Genomic DNA, 19,007 nt, shown 5'->3' with positions numbered 1-19,007 from the left:
CTCGCGCCACCAGGGATCAGGGGAAAAGTCACTCTGAAGGTCAGAAGGACCGGCCTGAGGAGACGTGAGGACAGAGGGGTGGGAAGGAGAGGGGTCTCAGGAGCGGGGCGGGCTCTCCAGAATCCCAGGACCGGGGAGAGAACGCGGCCTCTGCGGGAGCGGGGCGGCCGGCGAGGCCTCCAGGGCCCGAGAAGGAGAGGCTGAAGAACGTGGAGCGAATAAACCACTTCGCCTAATAGAATTGTATGTGGTGCAGAAAGGGTAGAGGGGTCAGTGAGGTCAGTAAACGGCTTTAAACCGGGAAAAGGTGCGAAACGCAGCGTTTCAGTGTTCCAAAAGCAGGAACCGGCTTCAGTGCGGGCTTTAAAGCAAAAGGCAGGCGCCCCTTCGCCGCTTACGGAGACGTCTGAATTTACTGGGGGTGGTGGGGCGGGAGCGGGGATTTAGAGTCAGTAGCGACCCTCAAACCCGGGGTACAAAGAAAAGGAGACTGCGAGAGGCAGGTCCGACTCCAAAGTCAGAAACTCACGCTAAGCCTGGAGTTCCACTCGCCGCTCTCCGCTGCCACGTGAGTCACGGTGCGCGCACGCGCAGACAAATAGCTGAACGGCTGGAGGCGGGGCCAGGCCGTCAGAGGGTGGGTGGTGGAGAGAAGCGCGACCAGCAGAGGGCCTTTGAAAGGTGAGGCGGGATCTCGCTGCGCGGCGGGCGGGTCGTCTCGGCGCGGAGGGAGGGGCGGGGCGGAGCGGAGCGTCCTCGCGCGGCGGGGCGGGGCGACTCGTCGCGGGGGGAGGGGCGGGGCGGGGCGCTCAGTGGGGAGAAGCGTGGCGGCGCAGCGGGCGGAGGAAACTAATTCGATACTGTAATCACTGTTAAAGGGGACTGCAAGCAGGGGACTTCTCCTTGGAAGGAAAGTTACGATAGAACTAGATGGTGTATTAAAAAGCAAAGGAATCACGTTGCCAGCAAAGGAATCACGTTGCCAACAAAGGTCCCTATAGACAAACTATGGTTTTTCCAGTAGTCAGCCTGGGGTGTGATTAAAAAAGGGATGTGAGAGTTGGTCCATAAAGAAGGCTGAGCAGAGAAAAATTGATGCTTTTGGATTGTGGTGCTGGAGATCAGTCTTGAGAGCCCTTTGGAGGGCAAGGAGATCAAACCTGTCAATCTGAAAGGAGACCAACGGTGAATATTCATTGGAAGGACTGATGCTGAAGCTGAGGCTCCAATACTTTGACCACATGATGCAAATATCGGACTCATTGGAAAAGACCTCGAGGCTGGGAAAGATTGAAGGCAGGAGGAGAATGGAATGATAGAGGACGAGATGGTTAGATGGCATCATCAACTCAATGGACATGAGTTTGAGCAAACTCCAGGAGATGGTGAAAGACAGGGAAGCCTGGCATGCTGCAGCCCACGAGGCTGCAATGAGTCAGTCATGGCTGAGCGACTAAACAACAGGAACAACAACACATCACTGATAGGGCATAGACTGGGAATTTGTGGAGGGTGTGTCTGGTTTTTTCCCAAGGAAACAAGGGGCCTAGTGGGGTGGGGGGTGGGGGGTCTTAAGTTAGTGATAATGGGGAAGGGTGGCTCTTGGCAGTAAGCCTTTTCCTAGAAGTGAAGTGGGAGAATTTTTTAATCTTTGCTCTTTTCCATAATTACAGGATCTGAAGTAAGCTTCACCTCTGTCATCATAAGCTATAATGAAGGAGGAAACAGACAGAGCTGGACTCCGTCTTAGGCCAGGCTGCAAACATTAGGCTACACGCATGGTCACCCTCCCAATGGACTCTGAACTTTGTGCCCGGTGTCTATAGAAGTGGCATACCAATGGGAAACCAGACTCCCTGGATAAAAGAGCCTCAGGACTTGTACTTGGACTCGCCTTTGCCTAAAAGAATATGCTGGTTCCCTCCCACGCCCGGCAGGCCGCGGGTGGATTGCTCGGCGCTCCGCGGTTCCCTGGCTGCGCGCGCAGGCGGTGGGACTTTCGCTTCCCGCCGCGGCAGCGTGGGCGCTGGCCTGACGGATCCCAGCGGTCGACCTCCCAGAGCGGCATGCCGCTCTGAGGCGCGGTGGATCCCGCGGCGCCATGAACCTCCTGCCCTGCAACCCGCACGGCAACGGGCTGCTCTACACCGGCTTCAACCAGGACCATGGATGCTTTGCGTGTGGGATGGAAAATGGATTCCGAGTCTATAACACCGATCCACTGAAGGAAAAGGAGAAGCAAGAATTTCTAGAAGGAGGAGTTGGCCATATTGAAATGTTGTTTCGCTGCAACTACTTAGCTTTAGTTGGTGGTGGGAAAAAGCCAAAATACCCTCCGAACAAAGTGATGATTTGGGTTGACCTGAAGAAGAAAACTGTGATTGAAATAGAATTTTCTACTGAACTCAAGGCTGCCAAATTACGGCGAGATAGAATTGTGGTTGTTTTGGACTCTATGATCAAAGTCTTTACATTCACACATAATCCCCATCAGTTACACGTCTTTGAAACCTGCTATAACCCTAAAGGTCTCTGTGTCCTGTGCCCCAACAGTAACAACTCGCTCCTGGCCTTCCCGGGCACGCACACGGGCCACGTGCAGCTTGTGGACCTGGCCGGCACCGAGAAGCCACCGGTGGACATTCCTGCCCACGAGGGCGTCCTGAGCTGCATTGCTCTCAATCTGCAGGGAACAAGACTTGCGACCGCCTCTGAGAAAGGGACCCTTATACGAATACTTGATACTTCATCAGGGCATTTAATCCAGGAACTACGAAGAGGATCTCAAGCAGCTAATATTTATTGCATTAACTTCAATCAGGGCGCTTCCCTCATCTGTGTGTCCAGTGACCACGGCACGGTGCACATTTTTGCAGCCGAAGATCCGAAAAGGAATAAACAATCAAGTTTGGCATCGGCCAGTTTCCTTCCAAAATACTTCAGTTCCAAGTGGAGTTTCTCCAAGTTTCAAGTCCCCTCAGGCTCTCCATGCATTTGTGCCTTTGGAACAGAGCCAAACGCTGTCATTGCGATCTGTGCGGACGGCAGCTACTACAAGTTCCTGTTCAACCCCAAGGGAGAGTGCGTCCGGGACGTGTATGCGCAGTTCCTGGAGATGACGAACGACAAGCTTTGACCCTTCACCGGGAGCACGAGCACCGCGGCCCCTGGGCGCCCAGCGGCCCCTCCAGCTCCTGGGGCTGGTGACGATGGGCCGGAGGGACGGCCCGGGACCTTGTCGTGAAGCCACTCATGGCTGTTTTCCGAAGCCAGGCCTCCTGAGTCCAATGTTAAAGGAAGAATCAATGGGGCACGGGGACACTCCCACCTGACCGCCAGCTCCACCATCCGCTTCAGTGGTTCTGCCGCATCCTCCACCTGCAGCCAGGGCTCCGGACAAACTGGGGGCACGTTGAGAAAAGGAGGGACAACGTGAAATTCATTTGTGGCGCCAGATTCCATCCTTTTTGCTGAGTTTGTGATGGAGAGGTGAACACACGTGCAATCTTGGTTCTTTCTCACCATATATAAGTGGGATTATCACACCGGCAGCCTTAGGAGGAGGAGGAGGGAGGAAGCCCTTCTCCCGTCTAAACTGAACAAAGTTTAGAGTTCACAGGCTTGGTGTCTCCCTCAGGAGCCACATGTCACATGTCCCCCTCTTGTTGGCGCCATTGGAGTTGAGGCAGCGCCAGGCCTACCCGGTGAACCGCACCTGTGGCCTCCTGGCAACACTCTGGGTCAAAGGGAGTTCCCCTTTACTCATAGGGAACAGAGTAACACGTAGACCTTAAAACTGAGTCATAGAAGAATGCATCGCTTAATTCGGAGGATACGAAGGGAAACCGGCGTCTCAACAAAGCAGCGACCCGTCCTGTGGGTTTCGGCCGGCCGCTTCCACTTCCCTCTCTCACCGTCTTCTCTCCCTGTTTTTAAGAATAGCTGCACACTAACATTCTGGGAATGAGAGGCACATACTTTTTTTTAACATTTGGTAACTAAAATAGGTTATGGGCTCTATATTGTTAGTACTACTTGAGGTATATATTTAATTTTCTTAAATTCCCTTTAAACTTAATTTTGTTTTGATTTCAGGTTGCAAACATTAAAATCTGCAGCTGCAAGCTCTCAGTTTGCCAGTTCTTTTACTGTCATGTAATCAACTAACTTTGTCTGTGGATTTCAATGTAAAGTATGCATGTTACTTTTATGTGTATTTAATCATGAAATTTAATTTTGCACACTTATTTGTAATGTTTCTTTTAAATAAACGTGGCTAATTTTGTTGTTAAAAAAAAGAATATGCTAATTATCTCTGTAACAGAACAAAGTCATAAATTCCATTATTTTTATTGGGATATGACCACAGTCCTATTGATAAATGTCCACTGTTTATCTAGTCTTGTGACACATGAATCATGGGTTAACTTTGATCGTATCTCTCTTTTACCTTGTCCAGACTAGTTTCAAGGAATTTGGGGAGGTGGGTTTGAGCAAGTACACTTAGGGTATATAAGGTTTTCACAAAAACTAGTCGGGGTCCTTGGCTAAGAGGCAACTCTGCCTTGGCCCCGCCAGTGTAATAAACTGCACTCCACTATCTGCATTGTCCTTCTGAGTCACTTTGTTTCTCGGAACATGTGACTACAACAATAATACCAAGAAAAGTCAAAGAAGATAAATACACATGTAATAGTTAAAAAATGGAACCTTAGGAATATTAACCCAATAATAATAAAACGACAACAAAGGCCTGAGAACCTTGGTGTAGTACCTTAGAACGTCGGTGAGGGGCCCTGCGTGTTCCTTTGGGCTGTGTTGTGTCTGGTCCTGTCACATCTTAGAGACATCAGTATGTGTTGAAAGACGTTCCTCTCAATCAACAAGTCAGAGGTCTGGGTTGAACCAGAACCCAGAGGTTATACTAATGCCAAAGTCTTGGCTCTCTGTGCACAAATGCCAAGCCAAAATAGTTGAAATACAAACACAGAGATAGAGTTACGGAGGAGTAAGAGTGGCTTTATATATGTGTGAGGCTAAAAGGGAATACTTTAGGCCCCCTCCCTGGTGAGTAGGGAGAGGTTATATCATCTGCTAGGGATATATGCTAAGGATCAAGGCAGTAACAGTCTTGTTTTCTTCTTTCCTCTACAAAGTTGTAAAAAGGATGGGGTTGGTGACAAGATTAAATTGTGTGCAGGGTCTTAGGTGGTCTGGTCTCCTAATCACTGCAGTGGTAAAGAATCCACCTGCCAGTATAGGAGACTTGGGTTCGATTCCTGGGTCGGGAAGATCCCCTGGGGGAAGAAATGGCAACCCATTTTGTGTCCATTAGGTCACAAGAGGGTTGGACACGATTGACCCGGCGTGAGCATCCTTCTTTGATTAGCAACTGTTCTGCCCTTTGGAACTCACAGAAGGTCATGGAGACTGCAGTCCTGCCTATAAGAAATGGGAACCAAAAAGCCTTCTGTGCCTGGGAGCCCCACAGGGCCCTGCTCTGCAGCCTCAATACTAGGAAAATTTTTTTTTTCCACTTTGCCATTTCTCTGGTGATCACGGTGAAAAAAGTCTTTGCACAGCATCCTGGATATTATGTTTATAATTAGAGAGTAATGAAATATCATACTGATGTAACTAAATTATCCCCTCATCTCTTTTACCAGCTGTGCTCTAGTGAAGAAATAGCTGGTGAGAATAAGCCTTTCTTCATTAAAAAAGTGAAAAAGCAGGCAGTTGTTTTCTGTGCCCTGAGAAAGAAAGTAGCATGTGAATTGTCCACGTTGCGCATGCAAACAGTACACACGGATGTGGACAGATGTGATGTTACCTTAAAATGGTTTGGCCCAGACACCTGGGGGAAAGTCTTCACAAAATTCCAAAAGTAGATGTACTGAGGATTTAGCACATATGAAGTACTAAACACAAACTGAACTGAATTATCCAAGAAATACTCACCATTGTTGGGAAAACAAAATTAAACACCAAAGTGAATGGGCCTGGAAATTATCATACTGAGAGGGTAACATGCAGGAAGGTCAGGGGTCTCCAAATGGAGGATATAGGCTGCAAGTGTCAACGTTTTTTATCTTTCTCTAAGGGCAGGAGGAGGAAACAAATTACAAGTGTCAGATATTCTTCCCGTCTCTATTCAAAATTTAAATTTTGTGTAGGAGGTTTCTCTTAAAATTCTGTGTTGCTATGACGACACCTGGTTCCACCTGAACTTAACTTTTCCCAAACCTTGAGCTAACCAATGCGTTTTTCTTACGGAAATGTTTTTATTAAGCTATGTTAATGAACTATGTATTTACCCTAGACTCTTTCTTCATTGTTGGTTTGCTTAAAAGACTCAGAACCAATAATGGCTCAACAAACTAGTATGTTTTACTCATACAATTGTTCTCCTAATCTATGTTAATGAAACTATTTATTTGCTTGGAAACCTGCCTTTCTTCAAGATTCATGTCAATCGTTTTAAGGCCCGGGACAACTCACCTTGTGCCAATGTTATCTCAAAATGCATGTTGTGGGTGAGGGGCCTGGTGCCAATCTCTAAGTTTTGAGACATTTCCTTTCTCCAATTAGCAGCCTGCTAGTAGTGGTACTCTTGCGTGGAAAATCCCATGGACGGAGGAGCCTGGTGGGCTGCAGTCCATGGGATTGCTAAGAGTCGGACACGACTGAGCGACTTGACTTTCACTTTTCACTTTCATTCATTGGAGAAAGAAATGGCAACCCACTCCAGTGTTCTTGCCTGGAGAATCCCAGGGACAGCGGAGCCTGGTGGCTGCCGTCTATGGGGTCGCACAGAGTCAGACACGACTGAAGCGACTTAGCAGCAGCAGCATCAGCAGCAGTAGCTATATAACATTCACCTAAAGACTAGCAGGGGGGCTCTGTTCCTGTCTCTTTCTGATGTCTATGTCAGAAATTTTATCTATGTCTTTTATACTTTAATAAAACTTTATTACACAAAATCTCTGAGCGATCAAACCTCATCATTGGCCCGGATTGAATTCCTCTCCTCCGGACGCCAAGAATCCCGGAGTCTTTCAAGGCTCAGCAACAACCTTTCAATACTAAGTGAATAAGTCAGAGAAAGACAAAGATTAGACATCACTTATATTTGGAATCTGAAAAAAGATACCAATGAACTCATTTACAAAACAGAAACGTCTGACAGTATAGCACAGGGAGGTCTGCTCAATGTTATGTGGCAGCCTGGATGGGACAGGAGTTTGGGGGAGAATGGATACATGCATATGTGTGGCTGAGTACCTCGATTGTCATTTATCCCGACCCCTTAAAAGATCTGAATCCTCTTGGGACCCAGCAGTACCCTACACCCATACCCACCTCATCCCCCAGTATAAATCCACCTCACCCCGCCTCGTCTTTGCTCTTTTATTAAAATTTGAAAGGAGTAGAGTAGGTTCACAATGTTATGTTAGTATCAGGCATAGAGCGAATTGAATGAGTTATATTTAAAAAATTATTAGAAAAAAGTCTCCTTTAATGAGAACTACATTCTTCTTTATAAAAAGTGTTTGTTTCATGCTTGTGATGACATAGCTTCAAATACTTGAGAAAAACTTGTATAATAATATATACAATAATTATATATAGTATAGTTATATAACTATATAATAATACATAGTTGTCACTACTTCTCAATGATGTACCAGTGCCAGTGAAGTTGCTCAGTTGTGTCCAACTCTTTGTGATCCATGGACTGTAGCCTACCAAGCTCCTCCATCTATGGAAATTTCCAGGCAAGAGTACTGGAGTCGGTTGCCATTTCCGTCTCCGGGGGATATTCCTGATCCAGGAATCGAACCCAGGTCTCCCGCATTGCGGGCAGACGCTTTACTATCTGAGCTACCAGGGAAGCCCAATGTAATGGAACGTCAAATTACTGTATGACCATTTGAGGGTAATTAGGCAACTGTGGCTCAGATCGTGAACTCCTTATTGCCAAATTAAGACTTAAACTGAAGAAAGTAGGGAAAACCACTAGACGATTCAGGTATCACCTAAATCAAATTCCTTATGACTACACAGTGGAAGTGACAAATAGATTTAAGGGACTTGCTCTGATAGACAGAGAGCCTGATGAACTATGGACGGAGGTTCGTGACATTGTACAGGAGACAGGGATCAAGACCATCCCCAAGGAAAAGAAATGCAAAAGGGGAAAATGGTTGTCTGAGGACGCCTTACAAATAGCTGTGAAAAGAAGCGAAGCGAAAAGCAAAGGAGAAAACGAAAGATATTCCCATTTGAATGCAGAGTTCCAAAGAATAGCCAGGAGAGATAAGAAAGCCTTCCTTAGTGATCAATGCGATGAAATAGAGGAAAACAACAGAATGGGAAAGACTAGAGATCTCTTCAAGAAAATTAGAGATATCAAGGGAACATTTCAAGCAAAGATGGGTTCGATAAAGGACCGAAATGGTATTGACCTAACAGAAGCAGAAGATATTAAGAAGACGTGGCAAGAATACATAGAACTGTACAAAAAAGATCTTCACGACCCAGATAATCACAATGGTGTGATCACTCACCTAGAGCCAGACATCCTGGAATGTGAAGTCAAGTGGGCCTTAGAAAGCATCACTACGAACAAAGCTAGTGGATGTGATGGAATTCCAGTTGAGCTATTTCAAATCCTGAAAGATCATGCTGTTAAAGTGCTGCCTCAATATGCCAGCAAATTTGGAAAATTCACCAGTGGCCACAGGACTGGAAAAGGTCCGTTTTCATTCCAATCCCTACGAAAGGCAATGCCAAAGAATGCTCAAACTACCGCACAATTGCACTCATTTCACACGCTAGTAAAGTAATCCTCAAAATTCTCCAAGCCAGGCTTCAGCAATATGTGAACCGAGAACTTCCAGATGTTCAAGCTGGTTTTAGAAAAGGCCAAGGAACCAGAGATCAAACTGCCAATATCTGCTGGATCATCAAAAAAGCAAGAGAGTTCCAGAAAAATATCTATTTCTGCTTTATTGACTACGCAAAAACCTTCGACTGTGTGGATCACAATAAACTGGAAAATTTTGAAAGAGATGGGAATACCAGACCACCTGAGTGCCTCTTGAGAAACCTATATGCAGGCCAGGAAGCAACAGCTAGAACTGGACATGGAACAACAGACTGGTTCCAAATAGGAAAAGGAGTACGTCAAGGCTGTATATTGTCACCCTGCTTATTTAACTTATACGCAGAGTACATCATGAGAAACGGTGGACTGGAAGAAGCACAAGCTGGAATCAAGATTGCCGGGAGAAATATCAATAACCTGAGATATGCAGATGACACCACCCTTATAGCAGAGAGTGAAGAGGAACTAAAAAGCCTCTTGATGAAAGTGAAAGAGGAGAGTGAAAAAGTTGGCTTAAAGCTCAACATTCAGAAAACTAAGATCATGGCATCTGGTCCCATCACCTCATGGGAAATAGATGGGGAGACAGTGGAAACAGTGTCAGACTTCATTTTTTTGGGCTCCAAAATCACTGCGGATGGTGACTGCAGCCATGAAATTAAAAGACGCTTACTCCTTGGAAGGAAAGTTAAGACCAACCTAGATAGCATATTAAAGAGCAGAGACATTATTACATTGCCAACAAAGGTCCGTCTGGTCAAGGCTATGGTTTTTCCAGTGGTCATGTATGGATGTGAAAGTTGGACTGTAAAGAAAGTTGAACGCCGAAAAATTGATGCCTTTGAACTGTGGTGTTGGAGAAGACTCTTGAGAGTCCCTTGGACTGCAAGGAGATCCAACCAGTCCATCCTAAAGGAGATCAGCCCTGGGTGTTCATTGGAAGGACTGATGCTGAAGCTGAAACTCCAGTACTTTGGCCACCTCAGGCGAAGAGTTGACTCATGGAAAAGGCCCTGATGCTGGGAGGGATTGGGGGAAGGAGAAGGGGGCGACAGAGGATGAGACGGCTGGATGGCATTACTGACTCGATGGACATGAGTTTGAGTAAACTCTGGGAGTTGGTGATGGACAGGGAGGCCTGCCGTGCTGCGATTCATGGGGTCACAAGGAGTCGGACACGACTGAGCGACTGAACTGAACTGAGGCAATTTACTTTAAAAATTGTAATCTATTTTTCTCTTTTCTTTGTTGTCTGGAAGCACTGTCACATGTGGACAACAAAGCAGAATGTAAAATATGTTTTCAGAAGACATTAGAATTTATTTTCACAATTATCAACTATGCACTATTTGTAAATATTTCTGTGTATTAACTCAAGTCCTAAACGAATTATGTCTTCATAGTTATAGGGTACCTACTATGTCCCATCACTGTCTTATGCATGTGCATTTTCATGTTCTAAAAGTCTCAGAACAACCCACTGACGTGGATTTGTTAAGAGTAAGGTAGGGAAGAAACGTAAACATTAAATCTTGGTCACAAAATGCAGACAGAAAAAATTATGCTAAGGAAAAACTATTGAAAAAACAAATAGGGTAGTGTGATTTGAAACAATAGCACTGAAACATATATTGCCATTTGTAAAACAGAGAGCCAGTGGAAGTTTGATGTATGAAGCAGGGCACCCAGACAGAGCCAGTGCTCTGTGAAGACCTGGACATATGGGGGGGGAGGGAGGTGGGTTCAGAAAGGAGGGGACATACGTATGTCTATGGCCAATTTGTGTCGATGCAGAGCAAAAAACATCACAATATTGCAAAAAAAAAAAAATTATTTTTAAATACATCTAAGAATATGAACAATGGAGCATATTACTTAATTCTATAATGTGACATCAAGAATTTAATATCCTCTGAACTTCTATTTATTACCTAATAAATATTTCCAAACATTAATGTTCCTAATGTTCTTAGGCTAGTGTAAAAATGTCACAGGCAATGGACAGTAAATAGCAATTTATGTCTAAAAATAGATTAATAATAATTTATACCATCTTCAACACCATATACAATAGAAAATATGTGTACAGCAGGAAAAGGAATGTAATAAATTCAAAGCACGTGAGAACATTCAGTGTTTTGTTAAACAGTCTCACAGTGTTTTTTTGATGTTTGACTACTGACATTTTTAGATTTTATTTGGTGCCATCTTGTTCCAGTGGGGGACTGCAAAGTAACAAGAACCGAAATGTTGGGGACTGAATATGTGAAATGTCTAGTTTAGCAAACAAAAAAAGTTCCCATCATATAGTGTGCTTTCTAAATTATTTCCAGGGCTTCCGTGGTGGCTCAGCAGTAAGGAATTCGCCCACTAATGCAGTAGACAAGGGACTGATAATTCCTGGTCTGGGAAATTCCCATATGCTGTTGAGCTCCTGACCCCATGAGCCACAATTATTCAGCCAAGAATAAATAAGCAAAAAAAAAAAAAATTTTTTTCCAGAATGCTCCGAGCTCCAAAAGACAAGTCACTTTTACCCTTATTTCCAAAGTTTTTTATTTCCTAATTTTTGTATGACTTTTATTCCTATTCTCACTTCATGTAAATCAGGCACATACTTTTAATTTGGGCACAAAAGATAAAATTGGGAAATATCATATAGTGCACATACAAACGGGGGGTATGTTTTACAGGGCCAGAATCTATAATTGCTCTGCTATGCACAAAGTGTGGAGAGAATAACTGAAGTGTGTATTGTTAGCATATAATCCCAAAATTATCTATTTGATTTCACCATGTAAAGAAACTCTTAGAGATTCTTTCAACCTTGAGAGTCTTTGGGGCATTGCTGGTTTCTGTTACGAAGGACTGAGGTGGATTAAAGCTGTGTTGTTGGAAGAAACATGATCACTCCGAGTTATGGAAACAATGATACAAACTTTGTTAGCGCTCAAGACTTATGATACATTCTGAGTAAAGGACCACCATTTCCCTGGTACTATTTCTCCCACACAATCAGTCCCCAGTAACCTGTCAACCCACCTCCCATGAAAAGCCCAAGCCCCTCAATGTCCAGCCTGCTCTTGTCATGGTCAGATGGTAGAGCATTCAGTCCTTTAACCACGGTGACCTGTGTACAGAAGGGCGCCCTGAACATAAAGAGCATGCTGAGTCATGTCATGGTTTTACATGGTTCTCTGTCCCTCGCCGATCCTAATTCACACACCATTGAATATATCTCAGTGTCCCTGTTTTACCAGGATAGATATAAATGAACCACACCTAATGAAGTCAGCCCCTTCATCTTACTGATTTCTTTGCAGAGACCATCATGAAAGTCTCTAAGAAAGCTATAAGAATTTAAAACTTTCATGAAATGTCATAAACAATAATGTGACATTCTCAAGAAAATTCAAGTAATTAAACACACACTGAAGATAATGGGCCATTTCCACACATGTGATTAAGTTTCAACATACTTAATTATTCTGCAGTTATATCGTACGTTAGTGCTTGAGAACTGATTTATTTATTCCTCAAATGAATTCTCTCTTCTGTGATCTGTTGTTAGAACTGTCACAAAAGTTGGCCAAATTCATTACAATTATAAGGATTCTCTCCAATATGAATTTTGGGGGAGGAATCTTGAGGAAATATTGTTTTCTTAAACATGTTTTCAAATTCGGTATAGTGTACAGTTTCTGACACACATGAATCACTTCTTTATGGAACAGACTACACAATATTCATTACCTGTCTAAGTTTGCTCTCCTTTCACGTTCCACAGTTTTGATCTTTGAGTTAAAGCTTCAGTGCGTACATTACTTTTGTGTGGTTTCTCAGAAATATATATTCTGAAGTCTAGTGTACTCTGAACCCTCCAGAAAGCCCTTGCCTGTCCGTTTCCAAGACTCCTCTTCACTATGGAGTCTTGTCTAAGACAACTCAAAGTGAAAATTTTCCCACTCCCATTGCATCTGAGCATTGCTCCAGAATGTTCCCGAACTTGGATGTTTGGTAAAATCCTTCCCATAAATATTATATTTGTGTGGTTTAACCCCAGGATATGTATTCTTACACACCTAAAGAGCAGTAATTGTGAAAACATCCATAAAGCATAAAGTAAAGTATAAAACTGCCAAAGTATTAAGTATTTTGTGAATACTGTGTTTAAAGCAGTACCTAAAGTTCTTGCCATACTCTGTACACTGGTAAGGTTCTCTCTAGTATGGATCATCTGATGGCTGGTGCAATGTGAGCCCCAAGTAAAGTTTTACACACTCATGTCACTTGTAAGCTTTCTCTCCAGAATGACTTCTTTACTGAATCCTGACTTAGGATTATTGTCTAAAAGCCCTGACACACTCATTACATTGACATAATTTCTATCCAGTGTGAATATTCTCAAGAAGCCTAAGGTGTAAACACCTGACAAAAGCCTGGACACACTGATTGCATTTGGATGGTCTCTCCAGTCCATCACCTGATGTCTTTTGAGGCCTGAATGCCACCTGAAGGATTTGCCACACTCTTACATTTGTGTCTCTGCATTATGAATTCTCTGCTGATGGGAAAGATGAGACCTGTTATTGAAGCCCTGGCCACACACATTATATTTACATGATTTCCTCCAATCTTAATGTTAAGATTGGAGGGACAGACTGTGCTATAAATGTATGAATTCTCACCAGTATGAATTTTCTCATGTTCTGTAAATAACTGAATGCCTTCCAAAAGACTTACCTCATGCACTAAGTGGGTTAGATTTCCATTCAGAATTAATTACATGATGGTTAGTTATGTCTGAACACAGAACCAAAGCTCTGTCCCACCTACCACATTCAGGAGGTTTCCTCTAGTTTGACTTTTCTGAGGGTCAAAAAGTTGATATATTTTATGACTGAAGGGTTTGTCATATAAATTCCATTTATGTGGCTTCCCTCGTGTATGAACTGCCCAACGGTCAGTTGAGGTTGAACATGCACTAGAAGCTATACCAGATTTCTTTCATTTGTATGGTTTCTATACAGTATGAATTCTTTAATTATAAGGCCTGAACTCTGACTAAAGGCTTTGCTACACTCATTACATCTGCACTAAAATGTTTCTCATGATTGTTGTCTTTGTAACATTTTTCTCCACTATAAATTATCTGATTTCTTAGATGGTCATTTCGAGCACTGTCCATATACATCACATTTCTATGCTGTCCCTCCTGTTTGAACTGCACAATGGTGAGGCTAGCTGTGCAGTAAAACATCTGTCAGAATGGTTACATTTGTAAGGTTTCTCTCCAGTATGAATTCTCCAATGAACTGCAAGGTTTGCATTTAAAGGCCTTGCCACTGAGATCACATTTACATGGTTTCTATCCAGTAGGAATTCTCTGATGAAACGCAAGGTTTGCCGTTTGACTCAAGGCCTTGCCACATAGCTCATTATTTATATGGTTTCTCCCCAATATGTTTCCAATGAACTGCAAAGACCTGGAACTGAAGACTTTGCCACATAAATTACATTTCTACACTTTTCCTCCTGTATGAACTGCCTGATGGCAATATAAGGATGACTGTGCACTAAAATGTTTGTCCCAATTGTTATATTTGTAAGGTTTCTCTCCAGTATGAATTCTCCGATGAATTACAAGGATTGAATTTCGACGAAAGGCCTGTCCACATACATCACATTTACACAGTTTCTCTCCAGTATGAACTCTCTGATGAACTACAAGGCCTGAATTTCGACTAAAAGCCTTTCCACACATATCACATTTATATGGTTTCTCTCCAGTATGAACTCTCTGATGAACTACAAGCCTTGCATTTACACTAAAGGCCTTGCCACACACATCACATTTATATGGTTTCTCTCCAGTATGAACTCTCTGATGAAGTACAAGCCTTGCCTTTACACTAAAGGCCTTGCCACATACATCACATTTATACGGTTTCTCTCCGCTATGAATTCTCCAATGAATTACAAGTTTTGACTTTTGAGTATAGCCACGGCCACATACTTCACATGTATATGGTTTCTCTCCAGTATGAAGGGTCTGATGAACTGCACATCTTGCTTTTTGACTAAAGGCCTTTCCACACACATCACATTTATATGGTTTCTCTCCAGTATGTACTCTCCGATGAACTACAAGCCTTGAATTTAGAGTAAAGGCCTTGCCACACAGATCACATTTATATGGTTTCTCTCCGGTATGCATTCTCCAATGAATTACAAGTATTGACTTTCGAGTATAGCCACGGCCACATACTTCACATGTATATGGTTTTGCTCCAGTATGAAGGGTCTGATGAACTGTACGCCTTGCTTTTCGACTAAAGGCCTTTCCACACACATCACATTTATATGGTTTCTCTCCAGTATGTACTCTCTGATGAACTACAAGCCTTGAATTTACACTAAAGGCCTTGCCACACACATCACATTTATATGGTTTCTCTTCGGTATGCATTCTCGAATGAATTAAAAATATTGACTTCTGAGTATAGCCACGGCCACATACTTCACATGTATATGGTTTCTCTCCAGTATGAAGGATCTGATGAAGTGCATGGCTTTCCTTGCGAGTAAAGGCCTTTCCACACACATCACATTTATATGGTTTCTCTCCAGTATGAACTCTCTGATGAACTACAAGCCTTGCATTTACACTAAAGGCCTTGCCACACACATCACATTTATATGGTTTCTCTCCAGTATGAACTCTCCGATGAACTATAAGCCTTGCATTTACACTAAAGGCCTTGCCACATACATCACATTTATATGGTTTCTCTCCGGTATGAACTCTCCAATGAATTCCAAGGTGTGACTTTCGAGTATAGCCACGGCCACATACTTCACATGTATACGGTTTCTCTCCAGTATGAAGGGTCTGATGAACTGTACGCCTTGCTTTTCGACTAAAGGCCTTTCCACACACATCACATTTATATGGTTTCTCTCCAGTATGAACTCGCCGATGATGTTGAAGGTGTGTATGCTGTTTAAAGCAGTGGCCACATACATCACATTTATATGGTTTCTCTCCAGTATGATTTCTCTGATGAACTACAAGGGTCGATTTATCATTAAAAGCCTTACAACATATGTTACATTTATATGCTTTTCTTCCTGTATGGATCCTTTGATGTCTAGTGAGTTCTGAGTCCTGAAGAAAAGTCATGTTACACTTATTACAACTATAAGTTTTTTTCTTGTGTGCTTTCTGGTCTGGTCCTAGTTCTGAGGGATGCATAACAGCACTCTCACGTTTATGAGAATTGCCTTTACGGACACTACGAGTTCTCTGAGGTGGTAAACCTAAGGTGCTACTGTTGATATTTGCCACAACCTGATGACATTCAGAAACTGTCCCTACAGATTCAAGTATCTGCAACTGATCTTGAAAGCTTGATCTATGCCTTTCAACAGGCTTATTTCCTGCATCACTTCTACTATCATGATCTCTTCTATTGGTGAGATTTTTGCTGTGGGATATAGACATTTCTCTGTCATTTCTTTCATCATCTGTCCACAGAGACTCAAAATCATGCATATTTTCTTGTATCTTCCTGAGGAAAAAATCTTTGATTTCACAACTTTTGGATCTTCCAAACACCACTCTTTGAAAAATTTCTTCTTTACCACTGTTTCCTTTTGCCTGTAATTTCTTGATCATATGTATTTGAGACACATCTACAAGATATAAAACACCATATGTATTCTATGAATTACAATGCATAAATAAATTGTCTCATGCTGAATACATGGTATTATACCAAAAGTCATACCCATCCTGAACAGAATTATGCATCTTCCCAACAATGCTCTTAAAAATATTTGAAATGCTCAACAAATAGAACTCTTTAAAAACGAAAGAGCAATCACATGTGATCCAAACTAGTTTTAGGGTAGCCTAGCTTCAAAGATACACTCAGAACATATTCATTTTATCCAAACTCATGTCAGTTCTCAAAGAAAAGGGTATTTTTGCACCATGACCTCTAAGCTCATTCTACTTGGTAGGAAACATACTGCTGTCTCATAATTGAGAAGAAAAAATAGTATATTGCACACACGTTATGCACACTTATACATAAGTAATTGGTAAAGAACAGACAGGGCTACATAGGTGACTTGGTGGTAAAGAATTAGCCTGCCAATGCAGGAGACAACAGGAGAGGGAGCTTCAATCCCTAGGTGGGGAAGATCCCCTGAAGAAGGAAATGGCACCCACTGAGCTATCTTGCCTTAAAAAAAATTCCATGGATGAGTAGCTTAGCAAGCTACTGTCCATGAGATCACAAAGAGTCAGACAGAATGATCGACTAAGCAAGTATTCATTAACAGGTAATAAACTGTAATGGTAAATAATCCAAAAGAAGCACTTTAATGAATAATGGAAAACATAAATGGCAGCTGACAACTGTTCAGGGTATTCCCTACAATAATGTAAAAAAAAAAAAAAGAAAACATGTCTAAATACCTCTTATAAATCTATCAGTAGATAGATGTATGGGCATTTTATGACTTTAACAAGTGGTTCATGTCAGTTACATTGTGTAATACATATAGACCACCATATTTAAATAACAAAAAATTAACAAATAGAACATTCTCTACTTAAAGAACAGTCATTCAGTACAGCAATTCCCTATCTATACAGTAACTTTAACGTACTCAGTTCGTTGGTTCCAAGATATATGTCAAGGAACAAGCTTTGGGGCCTTCTTTGTGGCTCAGAGGTAAGGAATCCACCTGCTAATTAACACACAAGGGTTCCATCCCTCATCCGGGAAGTTCCGACATACCTTGGAGGAGCTAAGCCTGTAGGCCACAACTCCGTGTTCCAGAGTTCAGGAGTCACAACTACTGAGCAAGGCATTAGAATGAGAAGCCCGTGCACTGCAAGTAGAGAGTCGCCTTTGCTTGCCACAAGTAGCGAAAAGCCCCTGAAGCAACGAAGACTCAGTGCAACCAAAAAAAAAAAAATGTTTTTTTAATGTAATACATTGCTATAAAAAAATAAGTATTATTTGAAAACATATTAACTAGAGTCAGATACAACACTCATAAAAATGAAAAGTAAAATAAAAACACACAAGATGCAAAGTAGACAAAGAGATGACACAAGAAGCAAGACAGGAAGTAAATATATTCTTTAAGCAAAAGTAATCTTTGAGGCAAATTCCCTGGTGGTCCAGTCATTAGGACTACGCACATACACTGGAGGGGGCACAGATTCCATCCAGGAATGGGGAACTAAGATACCACCTGCCTCATGGCACAGGAAAAAAACCCCCCAAACAGTAACTTCAGCCCTTTTCTGTAAAACAGGCAACATTCTATGCCACCTAACAGCACTAATTACCTCAATTTTATAAATAAAGGTAGTGGATGCACAGGGTTCCTGAACACAGCTCCATGGAACATGAAAGTAAATGAGCAAAAGCAGGACTGAAACTGAGACTTACAGATGCATACATGCTCTGAACCACCAGGGCCCACCAGGGCAGAACAGAGGACAAAAAGTTACAGTGAACTCCAGGAGAGTAAAAATGAAACTACAGATCAGACGCAAGAACTGACCTGTGTAACTGTCTTACTCCTGGAAATCGTTTCCAAGGCACCAACAACACATCAATTCAGGTCCTGTCCAAGAGAGGACCTCAATGTCCACTGTCCTTACAGGTTTCCTGAGTTACAATCACAGAAGATCCAAACTACATTCCTGTTACACACACCCCTGAAGGATGTGGCAAAAGAAGTAACAACAGGAAGAGCTGAGGGCTCTGAACAGGAAGACAGGTTGAAGGCAGCTCTGTGTAGGATCTGAGACACAAAATGCAATCGAAGAGCTGCCAGTCTTTTCCCTTCTTCCAATGAGGTCTCCCAAGTGCAGCAAATAGGAAGAGAACCAGGCTGGGTCCAAAATAAACTTTGGAGGTGTCAGCGCTGTTCTACATGGACCAAAAGGCATCCGATGGAATCCAGCACAGAAGGGGGACAAAGAGGAAATAGATCCCTTTGAAACACCTCATCACATGCTTCCCAAAGTCAAGCAACAACACTGACAGGAGTCAAATGACAGATTGTTACAGATCATATAAAGACTTTGCCT

General features: G+C 42.8%; 4 protein-coding genes across 10 annotated transcripts in view; 1 reads left to right on the top strand and 3 right to left on the bottom strand.

The window, feature by feature from the left end:
• The window catches only part of LOC122689712 (zinc finger protein 160-like), a 35,449-nt gene extending 34,861 nt beyond the window's left edge, over positions 1 to 588 (bottom strand). Inside the window, exon 1 of one of the 2 annotated variants that reach the window (XM_043896378.1) lies at positions 530 to 588. The gene's annotated coding sequence lies outside the window, so the exon portion shown is untranslated. The remainder of the gene's footprint in view (positions 1 to 529) is intronic. The other variant, XM_043896370.1, reaches the window with a different exon arrangement.
• The window catches only part of LOC122689567 (zinc finger protein 665-like), a 119,986-nt gene that overhangs the window by 83,171 nt on the left and 17,808 nt on the right, over positions 1 to 19,007 (bottom strand). The window lies entirely within an intron of this gene.
• LOC122690036 (WD repeat domain phosphoinositide-interacting protein 3-like) lies at positions 2,031 to 3,772 on the top strand. Its single transcript, XM_043896983.1, has one exon. It carries the CDS (start codon positions 2,102 to 2,104, stop codon positions 3,134 to 3,136), a length of 1,035 nt encoding a protein of 344 aa, XP_043752918.1. The 5' UTR covers positions 2,031 to 2,101; the 3' UTR covers positions 3,137 to 3,772.
• The window catches only part of LOC122689617 (zinc finger protein 665-like), a 53,482-nt gene continuing 45,901 nt past the window's right edge, over positions 11,427 to 19,007 (bottom strand). For 5 of the 6 annotated variants that reach the window (XM_043896248.1, XM_043896229.1, XM_043896234.1 and 2 more), the window contains one exon: positions 11,427 to 16,582. In XM_043896248.1, the coding sequence (XP_043752183.1) occupies positions 14,409 to 16,582 (2,174 nt within the window). In that variant the 3' untranslated portion in view covers positions 11,427 to 14,408. Of the gene's footprint in view, positions 16,583 to 17,697; positions 17,772 to 19,007 lie in introns of those variants that run through there. The other variant, XM_043896251.1, reaches the window with a different exon arrangement.

This window comes from Cervus elaphus, chromosome 4, assembly GCF_910594005.1.
Source record: "Cervus elaphus chromosome 4, mCerEla1.1, whole genome shotgun sequence".
Classification (NCBI taxonomy): Eukaryota; Metazoa; Chordata; class Mammalia; order Artiodactyla; family Cervidae; genus Cervus; species Cervus elaphus.
The sequence above is the reverse complement of the archived record's forward strand: the minus strand, read 5'-3'. Positions and strand labels throughout refer to the sequence as shown.